The sequence below is a fragment of the Dipodomys merriami genome, unplaced genomic scaffold (assembly GCF_024711535.1).
Source record: "Dipodomys merriami isolate MVZ:Mamm:240054 unplaced genomic scaffold, mDipMer1.0.p SCAF_70, whole genome shotgun sequence".
Taxonomy (NCBI): Eukaryota; Metazoa; Chordata; class Mammalia; order Rodentia; family Heteromyidae; genus Dipodomys; species Dipodomys merriami.
Window position 1 is genome coordinate 1,692,403 of NW_027206291.1, and position 16,041 is coordinate 1,708,443.

Sequence of the window (16,041 nt, forward strand, 5' to 3'; positions counted from 1 at the left end):
CAGGGGTTATCCGTTTCTTTTTCTTTTAATTGCTGAGCAGGCTGAGACCTGAGGACCGCGGTTCAAAGCCAGCTCGGGCAGGAAAGGCCGCGAGACGCTTATCTCCACTGAACCACCAGAAAGTTGGAGACTGAGCCGCTGGCTCAGGTGGTCGAGCACCAGCCTTGGGTGCAAAAGCTCAGGGCGGCACGCGGGCCTTCAGTTCAAGGCCCAGCGCACCATTGGCACAAAGAAGTAGAACAAAGACGGCTGGGAAGGTGGCTCCGTGGTGGAGCGCTCGCCTGGCATGCATGAGGCCCTGGGTTCGATTCCTCAGCACCACATAAGCAGGAAAAACTGGAAGTGGCGCTGTGGCTCTTGAGCTGAAGAGCTGAGGGACAGCGCCCAGGCCCAGAGTTCAGGCAGGCCCCACGACTGACAAAAAGAAGAAAAGAAACTCTGGGGGTGGTGTGTGGCTAAGTAGTAGAGCATCTGTCCAGCAAATTCAGGGGCCTTGAGTTCAGAGCGCAACACCGTGAAGAGAGAGAAGAAAGATTACCCGGTCAGGCAGAGGCCTCATTCTGGAGACGTGGGTGGAAGGTGCTGGAATGTACCCTGGGCCTTAGTGATTCCAATCAAGTTTCCTAGGCCTGAAGCCCAGACCCCAGGACTCCACCAGCTGCTTTCCCTGTGAGAAATCGATGAAATCATTGAAGGATGTGTGGAAAGCAGTTTTGGGGATTGAGATGAGGGGAAGAGAACAGAAGTGCTTTGGGGGTGAGGCGTTAGGACTGTGGGGACCGCTCTAAAGAACACTGTAATGCAAGACAAAGTGGCGATTATCTAAAACACACTCTCACTGACATGTTTACATACCTACGGGCACCTCCACCGTCAAGATCTAGAACATTCCATCGCCCTTCTTCATTCCTGGCTCAGCTTTGCCCCCCCCCTTCCACCCCCAGGTCCCTGGACAGCTCCTGACCTGTTCTGATTGGTCTGGACTTTCCTGTCTGAGCCGGACGTGTGAGATGCTTCTGGTGGGTGTGACGATGGGGCATTCATTGTGTGGAGAAAGCCATCCTGTGTATCCACCCACCTGCTGACAGACTCCGGGCTCTTGTCCAGTTTGGAGCCGCTCGGAGTGGAGCCGCGGTGAGCTTCACTGAGTCCTGTTCATCCATCCTCCAGGGGTCAGGAAGACACTGCCAAGCTCGCTGGGGATGGTGGCACAGGCCCGTAATCCCAGGGCTTGAGAGGCTGAAGCAGGAGGATGGCAAGTTCCAGGCCAGCGGCACAGCCACACCTCTCCAACAGAAGGGAGCAGAAGTGAGAGGGCAGAGTGACGGCCATTCCCGGCCTGGCCAGCAGGGGGCACCAAGCGACTGCCTCCTGCCGGGACCTGAGGCCCGGTGGACTGAGACTGAGGGTTGGGGCCTGGGGACAAGCCCGGTGCCCGGCTTTGGATAGGTGGGAGGGGAACCCCGCTGCAGGGCCCCACAGCGGGCGCTTGGGCTCCAGAGGTCATCTCCGCTGCCCAGGAGGCCCAGATCTGAGGATCACAGTTCAAAGCCAAGCTGGGCAGCAAAGTCTAGGAGAGTCTTATCTCCCACCAGCCACCAAAAAGCCAGAAGGGGTGCTGTGGTTCAAGTGGTAGTGTGCCAGCTTTGAACTGACAAAAGCTCAGGGACAGTGCCCAGGCCGGATGTGCGGCCCCCTCCCCAGGGCCACACAGCGCCGAGTGGCTCACCGCCCAGGCCAGTCCCCCAAGGGCTGGGGCCTGGAGTCTCGCAGGATCTAGGGGTCACTTTGGTGCCCTCCCCTCCCCAGCCGGAGATACCTGCACACTTTTGCCCAGAGGGCTTGCCTGTAACCTGAGCCCGGGCAGCAGGGGGTGAGGCGGGTGCGGCCGGGCTGCAGGGCTGCCCAGTGCAGTGCTGTGCACGAGGCCAAGGTGGCCGGCATGGGCGGCACGCAGAGCGTGTTCACCGCAGCGCAACTGGAGGAGTACCAGGTGTGGTGGCCTGGCCGGGGGCCCCGCAGGGGGACAGCACCCCCGGATCTGTGTGTGCGGCCAGCCTGAGGTCCCCACCGAGTGCTGAGTGGACCCAGGGCGTGGGGGGGATGGTGGCGGGGACCGTGAACCCCAACTCCAGAGCCAGGTCCGGGTTTGGCCGACATTTCTCCCCACAGGACTGCACCTTCTTCACCAAGAAGGAGATCATGCGGTGAGTCTGTGTCTCGGGGGCCGGGAGAGGGGGATGTCTTCCTCCCACCTCGGCCTCCAGCAGGCTGGGATTGCAGGCGTGTGCCAAGGCGCCCGATCTGAGTAGTGATTTGACAGGGCCCAAGAAGGCAAGGCCTCACGGAGGTGGAGCGCTGGGCCGGGAAGGGGGGGCAGGGAGGGCCGCGCCACGGCCTTCACGCTGTGGAAGGCACCGGGCCTTTCTCCCAGGATGGCCGGGAGCCATGGTGGGTAGAGAGCCAGGAGAGGCCTGAGCCCAGCCCTGGGCAGGGTGGCGCCGCGACAGGGGGGCTTGCAGCCTGTGAGGGTCCCTGGCGTGGGTCCTGCGAGGTGGACACCCTCGGCCTGCGGGCCTTTGTTTAGAGACCTCGACCCATGAACTCACAGCTGTGAAACCCAAGCTGGCAGGCTGGGGGAGGCAGGGCGGGCAGGTGCGGCCGGTGGGCAGAGAGCATTGATTATTGATGGGCACACGCTTGGCCGGGCAGCACCATTGTGTGTGGGGGACAGTTGACCGGGTCACCCTGGCCATCACGATCAGGTTACTGCCAGGGAAACTGAGGCAAGACAAGCTGACCTCGGGTCAGGCGTCACGGGCAGAGCCTTCCCCCCACCAGATCCAAGGCTGGACCTTGGTCCGTTGTCAGACAGGGAAACCAAGTCACCTAATCAGCCACTCAGAAGCTGAAATTTAGGGAGCTTGAGGGAACCAGAATTCAGGACTGACTGAGGTTCTAGATCCTTCTCTCAAGGGCTTAGATACCATGTCCTCCAGAAGCTCCCATTGCCCTGATAGATTGGGAATCTCAAAGTCTTCTGAGATGGCTCAGCCCGGCCCAAGACAGCTGCCAGTGGGACTCCACCGGTCACATAGGAGCTGTGCTTCCAGTGCTGCTTTTTTTTTTTTTTTTTTTTTTTTGTCGGTCGTGGGGCTTGAACTCTGGGCCTGGGCGCTGTCCCTTAGCTCTTCAGCTCAAGGCGAGCACTCTACCACTTGAGCTACAGCGCCACTTCCGGTTTTCTGGTGGTTTTATTGGAGATAGGAGTCTCACGGTCTCTCCTGCCCGGGCTGGCTTTGAACCTCGATCCTCAGATCTCAGCCTCCTGAGTAGCTAGGATTACAGGCGTGAGCCACCAGCGCCCGGCCTTCCAGTGCTTCTTAAAACACTTTCCATGTTTACTTTTTTTTTTTTTTTTGTGAGTGGTGGGGCTTGAACGTGGTGCCTGGGCGCTGTCCCTGAGCTCTTCTTGCTTAAGGCTGGTGCCCTACCACTTGAGTCACAGCACCACTTCTAGTTTTCTGGTGGTTTATTAGAGATCATAGTTTCACAGACTTTCCTGCCCAGGCTGGCTTTGAACTATGATCCTCAGATCTCAGCCTCCTGAGTAGCTGGGATGACAAACAAGAATATCACCAAGTCCTGTGGCTCCTGATGTAACCTAGGGAGGGGAGGGCGGCGTCGGGATGGAGAGGGGAGGGTGGGTCCCTTGCCAGAAGGTGGCAGCTCTGCCCCTTCCCACTCTCCCTGCAGGCTCTTCTACCGCTACCAGGACCTGGCCCCACAGCTCGTGCCCCTGGACTACACCAGCGGCCCCCGCGTGAAGGTGCCGTACGAGCTCATTGGGAGCATGCCAGAGCTGAAGGTATGTCCACATCACAGGCCGGGCGCAACCACAGAGTAGAGATGACGTCCCATCGCAGCCCTGTGAGGGTCCTGCGGCCATTCCACCTCACAGATGGTTCAAGCACACAGCCACGGAGAACAAGGCTGAAATGAACAGGCAGGAGGGAGGCCGGGCACCTGGGCTCACGCTTGTAATCCCAACCACTCAGGAGGCTGAGATCTGAGGATTGAAGTTTGAAGCCAGCCCCAGCAAGAAAGTCCATGAGATTCTTTTTTTTTTGGTCAGTTGTGGGGTCTGAACTCTGGGCCTGGGTGCTGTCCCTCAGCTCTTCATCTCAAGGCTAGCGCTCTACCACTTGAGCCACAGCACCATTTCAGGGTTTTCTTTGTATATGGTGCTGAGGAATGGAACCCCGGGCCTCATGCATGCAAGGCAAGCACTCTACCACAGAGCCACCTTCCCAGCCCCTCACTTCGGATTTTCTGGTGGTTTATTGGAGATAAGAGTCTCACGGACTTTCCTGCCCGGGCTGGCTTTGAACTGTGATCCTCAGCTCTCAGCCTCCTGAGTAGCTAGGACGACAGGTGAGCCACTGGTGCCCAGCTCCTGAACTTTGTATCTCCAATTAACTTCCAAGAAAAGTCAGAAATGGAGCTGTGACTCAAGTGGTAGAGCTAAGGCTCAGACATGGCGCCCAGGCCCCGATGGAGCCCCAGGACTGCCATGCACACAGGAAAGAGCTTGTACTTTTGGTGCTGATGCCCTTAGTGTTTCTGACGCGTGGTTACGGATCTGAGGATGAGGACAGGCCCCTGGGCTGGTTGCACTTTATTGTGAATGATGAAAAGCTCACTGACGGGGAGCTGAATGGATTGGGACGCCAGAAACCAAGTAAAAGTCCAGGCGCACAGCCAGTGTCCGTGCGGCTGGAGCCAGGGCCTCCATGTGGGCTCAGGACTCTCCTGCACCTCCCAGCTCCTCTCAGGACAAGGCTTCCCGCTCAGGCAGCCTCTGATTGGTCAGTCTGAGTCATGTATCCATCCACGAGCCAATCACAGATAGAAAATGAATGAGTCGCTCTGGTTGGTCCCTTTGAGAAACATGTCCTTTTAAGAGCCAATCACAAGTACCGGGTGAGGATCGCTGATGGGTCAGTTTGAGTCACATGCCCATCCAAGAGCCAATCACAGTAGACAGGTGAATGAGAAGCTCTGATTGGTCACTTTGGCTCGTGCGCCTATCTGAAAGCCAATCAGCAGTAAGCAGCCGACTCAGTGATGAGCCCCTTGGAGAAGCTCGTTCCTTCCAGGAGCCAATCACATGTGCCAGGTGAGCGCTTATGTGTGCTCGATCAGTGGTCACGTGCCAGCCAGGAGCCAATCACAGCGAGCAGGTGAGTGACTCACTGTGATTGGGTCACCTGCTCACCGGAGCCCCCACGCCGGGCAGGGACCTCGGGGCGGGCCGGGCTCAGCGCTGGGGCTGAGGGGCCCAGGCGGGCGCACAGCCGGGTCCTTCCGGTCCCCAGGACAACCCCTTCCGCCAGAGGATCGCCCAGGTCTTCTCCGAGGAGGGCGACGGTCACATGACCCTGGACGACTTCCTGGACATGTTCTCTGTGATGAGCGAGATGGCGCCCCGGGACCTGAAGGCCTACTACGCTTTCAGAATCTACGGTGGGCAAGGGGGGGGGGCTGGTGTCCGTGGCTCCCCCAAGTCCCTGGTGCCCCGCGCCCCCGCGCCCTCTGGGCATCCTGCCCCGCGCTCAGCCCTTCCGGCGGGGCCTCGCCCCCGGGGCCGGGTGCCACCGCACACGACCGCACCCCAGCCCCGAGTCTTTCTCCTAGGAAGCCCGAAGGGCTGGGAAGGTGGCTCAGTGGTAGAGCGCTTGCCTCGCATGCATGAGGCCCTGGGTTCGAGTCCTCAGCACCACATAAGCAGAAAAAGCCGGCAGTGGCGCTGTGGCTCAAGTGGGACAGCAGCAGGCTAGCAAGGGGGTCCGGGTTCGATCCCCAGCCCGGCCTCCCGTGTGCTCCACAGACTTCAACGACGACGACTACATCTGCGCGGGGGACCTGGAGCAGACGGTGCGGAGGCTGACGCGGGGCGAGCTGAGCCCTGAGGAGGTGCGGCTGGTGTGCGAGAAGGTTCTGGACGAGGCTGATGGGGACCACGACGGGCGGCTGTCGCTGGAGGACTTCCAGAACATGATCCTGCGGGCGCCCGACTTCCTCAGGTGACGCTGAGTGCGCTGGGGGCAGCCCCCCCAGATCCCGCTGCACCCCACATCCGCTCACGCACCCGGAGCCAGCCCCCAGATCCCGCTGCACCCCACATCCGCTCGCGCACCCGCAGCCAGCCCCCAGGCCCCCAGATCCCGCTGCACCCTGTGTGGCCTCCGGGAAAGGGCCTGGCGGGGCTGGCTCCGCCCCCTGCCACCCCATCCTGGGAGGGGTCTGAGCAGGACGACGGAGGGGCGGCCTCGGTGTGCGGTGACCACTCCGCTCCTGTGTCCACAGCACCTTCCACATCCGCATCTGACGCCCACGAGGAGAGGCCGGGCCGGGGAGACTCAGAATAAACAGTCACACCTGCTGGCTGGCTGGGCGCTCTGTCTGTCCGTCCATCCCTCCTTCCACCCACCCCTGCCCCCCCCCCCCGGGAAGTTTTGATCCTCCCTTCTCGGCCTCCCCAGCGCTGGGAACTTTTTTTTTTTTTTTTTTTTTTGGGTCCGGTCGTGGGGCCTGAACTCTGGGTCTGGGCGCTGTCCCTCAGCTCTTCAGCTCAAGGCCAGCGCTCTACCACTTGAGCCACAGCGCCACTTCCGGCTTTTTTGCTTATGTGGTGCTGAGGATTCGAACCCAGGGCTTCAGGCATGCAAGGCAAGCGCTCTACCACTGAGCCACCTTTCCAGCCTGGGAACTTTTTTTTTTTATCTTAAATCTAAAACAGATGCGATCGCAGCCCGCGGCGTGGCCGGGACCGTGGCGGGGCCTCTGCATCCGGGGAACTGGGGGAGCCCCGCACCCCACCCCGCCTGAGCGCGACTGAGACCCTCAAAGCTGGCGGGAGTGAAGGGCCCCGGCTGCAGCCGCCCCTCCAGGCTGCGGGGTGGAGGCGCTCACGGAAGTCAGGGAACAGCCGCCCCGCCCCCCGCATCGGGGAGGCGCCAGGACCCCCACACCCGGGGATCCCCACATCCGCGCGGTTCGTGGAGCAGGGCGGCGTCTGTGCGGGAGCTCGCTCCCGGCGCACCCCACACGCCGGCCCCGCGACCCGCACGCTGCCCCCGCACCCACCAGAGCACCGCCCAGCGTGGGAATCACGCGTGGACACGCACTCCAGGCACCAGGGCTGAGTCGCGGTCTTGTTTTCATCTGCGGGGCGGACAATGAATGCGCCAGGGCTGGGTCGGGCCAGCGGAGTTCCGGGCGCGGGGCGCGGGGTCGCTGCGCTGACCCGGGGCGGCCGACGTCACCGCCCCGCGTGCGGCACGGGCGCGGCCGCCTCGTAGCCGGGGGCGAAGGGCGGCGGGCGCCGGTACTCCTCGGGGAGCGGGGCCTCCGGGGGCCGCGGCCCGGGCGCGGGGTTGGACCAGGCCCGGGCCAGCGCGCGCTGCCAGCGGCTGACCGCCGCGCCCACCTCGCTCCAGCTGCGGGTCCTGGCGGCGGCGCGGCCGGGGTTCGCGGCCCCCCGCGGGCGTGGGGGCCCCGCGCCGTCCGGCCAGGCCCCCGAGCCCCGGGGCGGCGGCGGGGCGGCGGGCGCGGGGCGGCTCCCGCCCGCCTCGGACGGCGCCCGCAGGCTCCGCCACAGCGTCCGCCTGCTCCGCGCCAGGGCGCCTTGCGGGGGGCCGGGGGACGAGGGCTCCAACCGCGGAGGGCTCGCCGCTGGCGTCCGGGGACCCTGAAACGGAAGAGGGGGCTGGGGGCCTCGGTCACCCTCGAGATGGGGCGGGGCTCCCAGCCTGACCCCGCAGCCGTGCGTCCCCCGGCCCCGGGCCGGGCATGGCGCCCCGGCGAGGCTGGCGAACTCCCGGGCTGCGCCGTAGACCCGTGCGGGTGCCGGCACCCCGCGCCTACCTCCTCGGGCCCCGGGGCAGGGATGCCCGCGGACAGCGCGCGCCACTGCAGGAGGAGGTCGGCGTAGTCGGCGTGTGCGGCGTCCTCCTGCAGGGGAGCGGGGGTCAGCTCCGCAGGGGGAGGCGGGGGGACCCCACCGCCGGGGGGAGTCGGATTGCACTCCCCACCCGGGAGGGCCGGGGCCTAGGCCACGCCCACCGAGCCTTATAGGGAGATACGCCCCGCCCAACTCCCGGTCTCCTAGGGAGACGAGCCCGCCCCCACTGGATCTGAGGCCCGCCTGCCCATGGAGTCTCATAGGGACTGTAAGTTCCGCCCACAGATGGGCCTCAAACAGGCCACACCCACCGGGCCTTGTAGGGCATATAGGCCCCGCCCAAAGCTTGGGCCTCACGCTCGCCAGCCCACCTAGTGGTATAGGGGAGGTCCCGCCCACTGCCGGGCCTCAGGCAGGCCACGCCCACCCGTCCCTGCCGCCAGGTAAGTCCTACCCACCGCCGCTCGGGCCGGCCACGCCCTCTGAGCCTCAGCCCTGGAGCCGTGGTCCGGGGCGGGGAGGGGGGAGACGGGGGCGAGTGGGGTCAGGAGGGAGGGGCAGGCCTCGGTGAGTAGGTCCCCGTGGGGCCGCAGCGGGGTCCGCCGGTGGTGGGTGACCAGGGCGTCCAGCGAGGCGTGGGCCTCCCCGTCGGGGCCGGAGACGCGGCCGTCGTCCAGCATCTTCACCATGAAGTGGCGGCAGCAGCCCGGGGCTCTGCGGGGGCACGCGGGGCGGGGGTCGCGTCCACGCCGGGCTGCCCGCTGCCCCCCGTGTCCCGGCTGCCATGCCTCAGTTTCCCCGTGTGACACTGCCACCCCGAGCTGCTCCCCGGGGAGACGGTGGCTGCCCGTGGCTCGGTCCCCAGAGCCGGCTTTCCGGGCCCGATGGTCCTCAGTTTACCTAACTGCCAGATGCGGGGTTTGGCCTTGGCCCAGAGGTGACAGATGAGGAGGATCGCAGCCAGAGGCCGGCCTGCTCGGTCTGCTCCCCGGCCCGGGTCTCTCCACATCAGTGCTGGGGAGACTGTGCGGCTGGGGAGGAGGCCTGGGGCCCCCCCGCCCCGCCCGGCCCCTGCCCCGCCCAGGTCACCCAAGCCCCGCCCAGGTCACCCAAGCCCCGCCCACCCCAGTTCACCCTAGCCCCGCCCATCCCAGTTCACCCTAGCCCCGCCCACCCCAGTTCACCCTAGCCCCGCCCAGGTCACCCAAGCCCCGCCCATCCCAGTTCACCCTAGCCCCGCCCATCCCAGTTCACCCTAGCCCCGCCCATCCCAGTTCACCCTAGCCCCGCCCCGCCCCGCCCAGTTCACCCTAGCCCCGCCCCGCCCAGTTCACCCTAGCCCCGCCCCACTCCGCCCAGTTCACCCTAGCCCCGCCCCACTCCACCCAGTTTACCCTAGCCCCGCCCCGCCCAGTTCACCCTAGCCCCGCCCCACTCACCCTAGCCCCGCCCAGCCCAGCCTTACCTGCAGGAGAGAGTGTAGCCCACGTGGCTGTGGCTGACCCGGATGAGGAAGGACCCCGCGGGCAGGGGCTCCAGCAGCTTCTCCGCGGCCCTAGAAAGGCGCCCACAGCGAGGAGATGCGGGGTCCAGTCGCCCCCCCCCGCCCGGCCTCGGAGGCTGTGGGGCGGGGGAGCACAGGCCTTCGCACCAAGGAAGTCACAAGCCCAGATGGAAGGGGACACCCGCCCGAGGGTGACCTTTCACCTCCTGAATGCCTCCAGTCCCGCACTGGTGGGCTGGGGGCAAGGGGCGACAGTGGATTGGAGCTGGGCACTGCTGCTCCCGCCCGTCATCCCAGCGACTCAGGGTTCGAAGCCAGCCCGGGCAGGACAGTCCGTGGGACCACCAGGAGACCGGAAGTGGCGCTGTGCGGGGGGGGGGGGGCTCACTCTCGGGAGATGGTCCCGTGGAACCACTCGGGGATCCCCTCGGCGGTCAGCTGGGCCACCTGCGTGCGCACGAACCAGTCCAGCCGTGGGGGCAGCGGCGGGGGTGGCCGGGGTGGCTTCCCGGCTTCCATCACGGGCGCCTCCTGCGGGCCGGGAGTCACGCGCGGCCCCGGGCGGGACGCCGCACACGGTGCCCCAGGGCTGGGGCTCGGCCGAGCCGGGCTGGGCCGCCTGCAATCCCGGAGTCCCAGGCCTCGCCAGGGGCTTTGCAGCGAGGCCTTGTCTCAAAGGAAAAAACAAGAACAAGGTTTCTGAAGGTGGCGGAGGCCACGGGCACGAAGGAGGCCACGGTTTGATTGAATCCATGGCCTCCAGCCGCCTCCTCCCTGGGAGAGGCGGTGGCGAGGCAACGAGGCCTGGGTCTGGTCGGGGGCCACAAAGCCCCAGAGGGAGGAAAACAAACCCAGGGTCGGGGCTGGGAAGGTGGCTCAGCGGTAGAGCGCTCGCCTCGCACGCATGAGGCCCTGGGGTCCATTCCTCAGCCCCCCATAAGCAGAAAAAGCTGGACGTGAGTGGCGCTGTGGCTCAAGTGGTAGAGCGCGAGCCTTGAGCAAAAGCAGCTCAGGGACAGTGCCCCGGCCCTGAGTTCAAGCCCCAGGACAAAAACCCACAGGGGGGCCAGGCCCGCACAGCTCCCTCCTGCTGCCTTCCTCGCTGGGCTTCCTTTGGGGAACTATTTGAGGTGGGGTGCACTGTGACCCCAAGCTGGCCTCAACTCTCCAGCCTCTGGCCTGCGATTATAGTAATGTCCTCTCCGCCCCAGCCACCCCTGCTCCCCGGGCCCCCCAGGCCGAGCCTGTGTACCTGGAGGTGCTGGGCGCTGGGTTTCGATTCTGGGGGTGAACGTCAGCAGCACAGCCACTTCCTGGGGTGCAGGTGAGGCCGGGGCAGGGCCAGAGCCCAGACCTTGATGGCGTGCCCACGTGTCCTGGATGCCAGCAGACGGGAGCCTGCGGGTGACCCCAACACCCAGGGCATCGCAACCACCCCCCCAGCCCAACTGCAGGATCTTGCGCCCGCGGGCGGGGCCCAGGCACCCACAAGCAAGCCACTTCCTCCTCCGCCCAGTGGGGCAGGGTAACCCCGGGGGACTCAGCCCTGCCTCCCCCCCCCCCCCCCCCCCCCGCGAGCATGAGGTTGAGGCTCAGCCTCTCGGGGCTCTGGTTCGGCACCCCTGAATCTAGCAGGCTGGCATTTTCTTCATGCTCCTCTTCCATGCGGGGTTTGAACTCAGGGCCTTGCTGCACCTCCAGCGGCCGCTCCCCCTTCCAGCCTTGTCTCTAAATTGTGTCCCAGGATGACAGACCTGCGCTACCGTGCCCGTGTCTTTGTCCAGATGGGGGTCCTGTAAAGGTTACCAAGGCTGGCCTTGAACTGCAGTGCTCACATCAGCCGTCCGAGCAGCTGGGGTGACAGCTGTGAGCTTAGATCCCCAGCTCTGTCAGAAGCCTCTGGGCTGTGGGCTCACCCAGTAGGTTTGGGCTCGCCTTGGGTGCCTGGGGAGGGGCTGGAAGGGGAGGGGACACTCACCTCCCAAAGGGCCAGTGGCCACAGCAACCGGATCTGCTCTGCTGTTCTGTGAGCATCCCACTCATCCATTCATTCACTAACTCAGTGTCTCGTTTATCCGCTCTTGGCTCACTCATCCATCCAGTCTATCATCCGGTCACTCATTCAATCTCCTGAGTTCATTCACCAACTCTCATCCACTGACTCAAATGATTCATTCACCTGCAGGGCAGGGCAAACCCGCTGGAGAAGACACTGTTAGAAGCCAGAGGAGGGAAACAAGCCGGGCCTGGGGGTCACACCTGTAATAGCAGGCCCGCAGAGGCTGAGGGTTGTGAGGGGATCTGTGGGTTCCAAAGACCTGGAATGCCAGTTGTTTGACTCTCAGAAAGCCAGGAGTGGCCCAAGAAAGACCAACTGATCCTGACATTCTTGACATCCTCCGCTCTCCCCTAAAAGGGAGTTAATCAGAATCCAAAGCTTCCCAGATCTTGGCGTTAGATAAAGGCTTGTTATGCAAATTGCGGTTTTTCCAGCCTGGCCAGGGCTTCTTAAGATCTGGAGGTCACTGCTTCACGGTGGTTTCTCTAACTTCAGAGATTGCTCCCATCCCTAAATCCCTAAAGACTCTGCGAACCTAAATCAATAAAGGCCCTGTGAACTGGACCTTGGGGCGTCTGTTGCTGGTGAGAGGCTCAGGCCTCCCTCTGTGCCCCAAACCCAGTTTCATTGTCCGGTTTCAGCTGCTGGTCACCTTGGGTTGTAACAGGGTTGTGAGTTCAAAGCCAGCCTGGGGTACAAAGGCCCTGTCTGAAAATACACAATGTCCCGGTAGTGAATATGAGAATACTGACATAGCATGCTGCTGAACATGACATAGTGTGCTATTAAATACTGACATGATGTGTGGTGCTCTGGTAGGCTATTCAATAGATATATTGAGTGCATGTGTGCTGGAAAGAACATGAAAAGTTAAAGTAGGAGTTAGAAGATAGAACTATGGGAGGGGTGGTAAGAACACACCGGGGGAGCCCAACCAGCCCTCATCCATCACCAGACCTGACCAGCAGCCAAGCCGTCACCAAGGTAACCCCGGTACTCAGACTGGCAGAAATGAACATACAGACACCCGGGCAGCGGGGGCCAGTGAGTCAGCCTCCCCGAGCGAGCGCGGTGTCTCCACATTGGCCCGACCCTCCCTCCGCTGACCCGCCCCGGCCGGCCAGCGACCCGGAGCAGCCCGAGGATGCCCACGGCGGACGTGGGCTCGCTCAGTAGGACTAGGCGAAGGAGTCAGTGATTGGTACTGATGGTATTTGAAGTGCTTAATAAACTGAAACTATTACATGTAAGTGTGGGGCTGTTGATATGCAAACTCGTCACACACACACACACACACACACACATTTTTCACCCTTAGTACAGCAGTCAAGAAATCAAGCCGGGCGCTGGTGGCTCCCGCCTGTCATCCTAGCTATTCAGGAAGCTGAGATCTGAGGATCGAGGTTCAAAGCCAGCCCAGGCAGGAAAGTCTGAGACTCTGATCAATAAACCACCAGAAAACTGGACGTGGCGCTGGGGCTCAAGTGGTAAAGGGACAGCGCCTGCCTTAGCCCAGAGTTCAAACCCCACGACCAACTAAAAAAAAAGAAAAAGAAAAAAATCACTTCTCTTTAGTGTAAGCAAGGCATTATGTCTCCCAATTTGCTCAACTCCCAAGCGTTTGAGGCACTCGATATACAACATGAATTCAGCGTTTTCTTTTTGCCAGTCTTGGGACCTGAACTGTAGACCTGGGTGCTATTCCTGAGCTTTCTATTCAAGGTTAGCCCTCTACCACTTGAGCCACAGTTCCATTTCCCTGTTTTCCTGGTTAGTTGCAGATAAGCGTCTCGTGGACTTTCCTGCCCGGGCTGGCTTTGAACTGCGATCCTCAAACCTCAGCCTGTTGAATAGCTGGGATCAGGGATGCGCCACTGGCACCCGGTGAATTCAATATTCTTCTAGGTGGTGCTGGGACTGGAACTGAGGGACTCAGCCTTCAAAGGGAGGCGCTCTACCCCCCAGCCAGGCCCCGGCCCTTCCAGCTTTAGTTACTGTGTAGACAGTGTTCCATGCCCTGCCCCCGACAACCTCTGCCTCCTGTGCAGCCGGGCCCCCAGGCTTGCTGGGTGCTGTGCACCCAAGCACTTTGCTTCCTTTTTAACCCTCAGGGAACTGCTTTTCTGAAGGTTCTGGCTTTGGCCAGGTGACTTGGCCCTCATGAATTACACTTTAGTTACCAACTTTTCCTGAGTGCTTTTCATGAAGGCATCCCCTTGGACACTTCTGGAAGCCCAAGCCAGGCGTGGTGGCTCACGCCTGTGATCCTAGCCACTCAGGAAGCGGAGACCTGGGGATCCAGGTTGGAAGCAAGCCCAGGTAGGAAATTCTGTGACTCTTATCTCCAATTACCCAAGGGAAAACAAGAAGTGGAGCTGTGGCTGAGTAGCAGAGCGCTCGCCCTGTGGGAAAAAGCTCAGAGATGGCACCGAGGCCGAGTTCCAGCAGCGACCAAAAGGTAAAGAAAGCTCCTTAAGTTAAGCCACATCCTTTTGCAGATTGTGGATCTGAGCTCAGCCAATGGAGGGTAGAGGGGCCTGAGCTCAGCCAATGGGGATAGAAGGGCCTGAGGTCAGCCAATGGGGGAAGAGGTGTGGGCGAGGCCTGGTTAGGGATAAAAAGGGAGCGGTCTTCCTGTTGTGTGCTGCACAACAGGGTTTTGGCTGATGGCGCCCCTCCTGCAAAGGGCCTCGTGGAGTTAGCGTCCCCCATGACACCCCAACATCCTGAGCTATTTCTGTGTGAGTCCTGGGTCTTGAACTCAGGGCCTGGGCACTGTCTCTGAGCTTCTTTTGCTCAAGCCACAGCCCCACTTCTGGCTTTTCTGTGTATGTGTACTGAAGAATCGAACCGAGGGCTTCATGCATGCTAGGTGATCACTCTACCACTAAGCCACCTTCCCAGCCACTGCCAAGTTATTTCTAACACTGAGGTCTTTTTTTCTGGGAGGGGTCGGTTTGGCCTCAATCTTCGAATCTCTGCCTCCCAATACATTGTTTTGTCGGTTGTGAGGTTTGAACTCTGGGCCTGGGCTCTGTCCCTCAGCTCTTCAGCTCAAGGCGAGTGCTCTACCACTTGAGCCACAGCACCACTTCTGGTTTTCTGGTGGTTCATCCTGTCTGGTCTGGCCTTGAAACCTGATCCTCGGAACTCAGCTTCCTGAGTAGTTAGGATGACGGGTGTGAGGCACTGGTGCCAGTGAATTATTTTTACTTAGGGTATTTCTAGCGTTTATGATGGTTTATCAGGACACAACGACATGGCTATCTAAGGATGGCTGAAAGCCACAAGCTGTAACTTACTCTTTGCAGGGCTGTAACCCTGAGCCTTGCCTGGGCCATCAGTCTCAGCCCCTGAGCCCCGCCCCCCCACCCCAAGCTGTTCTTAGACAACATGTGAAAGAGGAAGCTGTTTGAAGGACACAGACAGCCTGTTGGGTGCCTGAGCTCCAGACCGAGATCTCTCCTCACTGGCTGTTCAGCCTCAGGTCATTCCGCACAGGGAGAAGGTCTCAGCCAGGGAGGGTTTGGGCCCAAGGCTGGGCCTCCTGCCTACAACTCATGACCAACGAGGGTGTGCATTCCTGGAATCCCAGCACAGGGGAGACTGGAAAGTTAAAAGCTCCAGGTCAGTCTGGGTCCAGTACCTAGACCCACGTCAAATGAGATGAAATGAAAATGCGGCGGCGGTGGCTCACGCCTGTAATTCCAGCTACTCAGGAGGCTAAGATCTGAGGGTTGTGGTTCAAAGCCAGCCTGGGCAGGAGAGTCATGTGATTCTCCAGTGAACTAACAAAAAGCTACCAAGTGGTGTTGTTGTTCAAGTGGTAGAGTGACAACTTTGTACACAGACACAGACACACACACACAGCTCAGGAGTGACACCTGAGGCGCTGGGTTCAAGCCCAGGCACAGCGCTCACTGCACCGTCAGGCCCGGCAGCCTCAGCCTCCCACCAGGCCCGGCGCCGTGGCCAGGCCAGGGCAGGGGTGCTGGCCAGGGCAGGGGTGCTGGCGGAGGCTGGGGGCTCTGCAGCTTTAGGAGGGGCCTCGGGGTCCCCGAGCCGAGTGTCTGGCGGGGGCGGTGCCGGGGGCCGCAGGCTGGGGCTCCGTCGGGCCCTTTGTTTCTTCGAGGCCTGGGCTTCCTACGGCGCCCAGGCCGGCGTGGTCGGGGCCGCCGGTGAGCTGCCCGGCCCGGCCCGGGTGGCGCGGCGTGGACGAGGCCCCGTGGACGAGGCCCCGGCCGGGACCGCGGCGCGGAGCCGCCGTGTGCGCAGAGCGCGCGGGAGGCCGCGGGAGGCGGTGCCGGTCGATGCTTTTAATTCAAAAAAAGGAGCCGGGCGGGCGGCGGCCCGGCGGGTCTGGAAAAATAAATCTCCGCTAGAAACCTGGGTCCGGGCCGGGCCGGGCGGCCGCGCGGCCCCGGGCTCAGTTCGCGCCGCGGCCGGCCCCGCTGCCGACGTCCGCGGCCGGCCTCGAGTCCTCGCCCGCGGGAGGCCGCGCCGCGTCCTGGC

The 16,041-nt window shown here is 62.4% G+C and overlaps 2 protein-coding genes across 2 annotated transcripts; one reads left to right on the forward strand and one right to left on the reverse strand.

Moving 5' to 3' along the window:
* The first annotated feature begins 1,942 nt into the window (after positions 1-1,942).
* Cib3 (calcium and integrin binding family member 3) lies at positions 1,943-6,466 on the forward strand. The gene is made up of 6 exons (XM_070008046.1): positions 1,943-1,993; positions 2,092-2,207; positions 3,757-3,868; positions 5,379-5,526; positions 5,891-6,086; positions 6,370-6,466. The coding sequence occupies exons 1-6, from the start codon at positions 1,943-1,945 to the stop codon at positions 6,389-6,391; spliced, it is 645 nt and encodes a 214-aa protein (XP_069864147.1). The 3' UTR covers positions 6,392-6,466.
* A 1,871-nt stretch (positions 6,467-8,337) lies between these two features.
* On the reverse strand, positions 8,338-10,861 carry LOC138817587 (hematopoietic SH2 domain-containing protein-like). Its single transcript, XM_070008047.1, has 4 exons — positions 10,723-10,861; positions 9,859-10,141; positions 9,432-9,521; positions 8,338-8,680 (listed from the first exon to the last, which is right to left on the reverse strand). Exons 2-4 carry the CDS (start codon positions 9,987-9,989, stop codon positions 8,338-8,340), a joined length of 564 nt encoding a protein of 187 aa, XP_069864148.1. The 5' UTR covers positions 9,990-10,141; positions 10,723-10,861.
* Positions 10,862-16,041: the final 5,180 nt, after the last annotated feature.

What these genes read in the sequence shown, in the direction of transcription:
- Cib3 (XM_070008046.1), top strand. Translation starts at nt 1,943, where the DNA reads ATGGGCGGCACGCAGAGCGTGTTCACCGCAGCGCAACTGGAGGAGTAC. An exon ending in CTACGCTTTCAGAATCTACG is followed by an intron (nt 5,527 to 5,890) that starts GTGGGCAAGGGG and finishes TGTGCTCCACAG; the next exon opens with ACTTCAACGACGACGACTAC. An exon ending in CGGGCGCCCGACTTCCTCAG is followed by an intron (nt 6,087 to 6,369) that starts GTGACGCTGAGT and finishes CTGTGTCCACAG; the next exon opens with CACCTTCCACATCCGCATCT.
- LOC138817587 (XM_070008047.1), bottom strand. Translation starts at nt 9,989, where the DNA reads ATGGAAGCCGGGAAGCCACCCCGGCCACCCCCGCCGCTGCCCCCACGG. An exon ending in CACGGGACCATCTCCCGAGA is followed by an intron (nt 9,522 to 9,858) that starts GTGAGCCCCCCC and finishes GCGCCTTTCTAG; the next exon opens with GGCCGCGGAGAAGCTGCTGG. An exon ending in GGCTACACTCTCTCCTGCAG is followed by an intron (nt 8,681 to 9,431) that starts GTAAGGCTGGGC and finishes GTGCCCCCGCAG; the next exon opens with AGCCCCGGGCTGCTGCCGCC.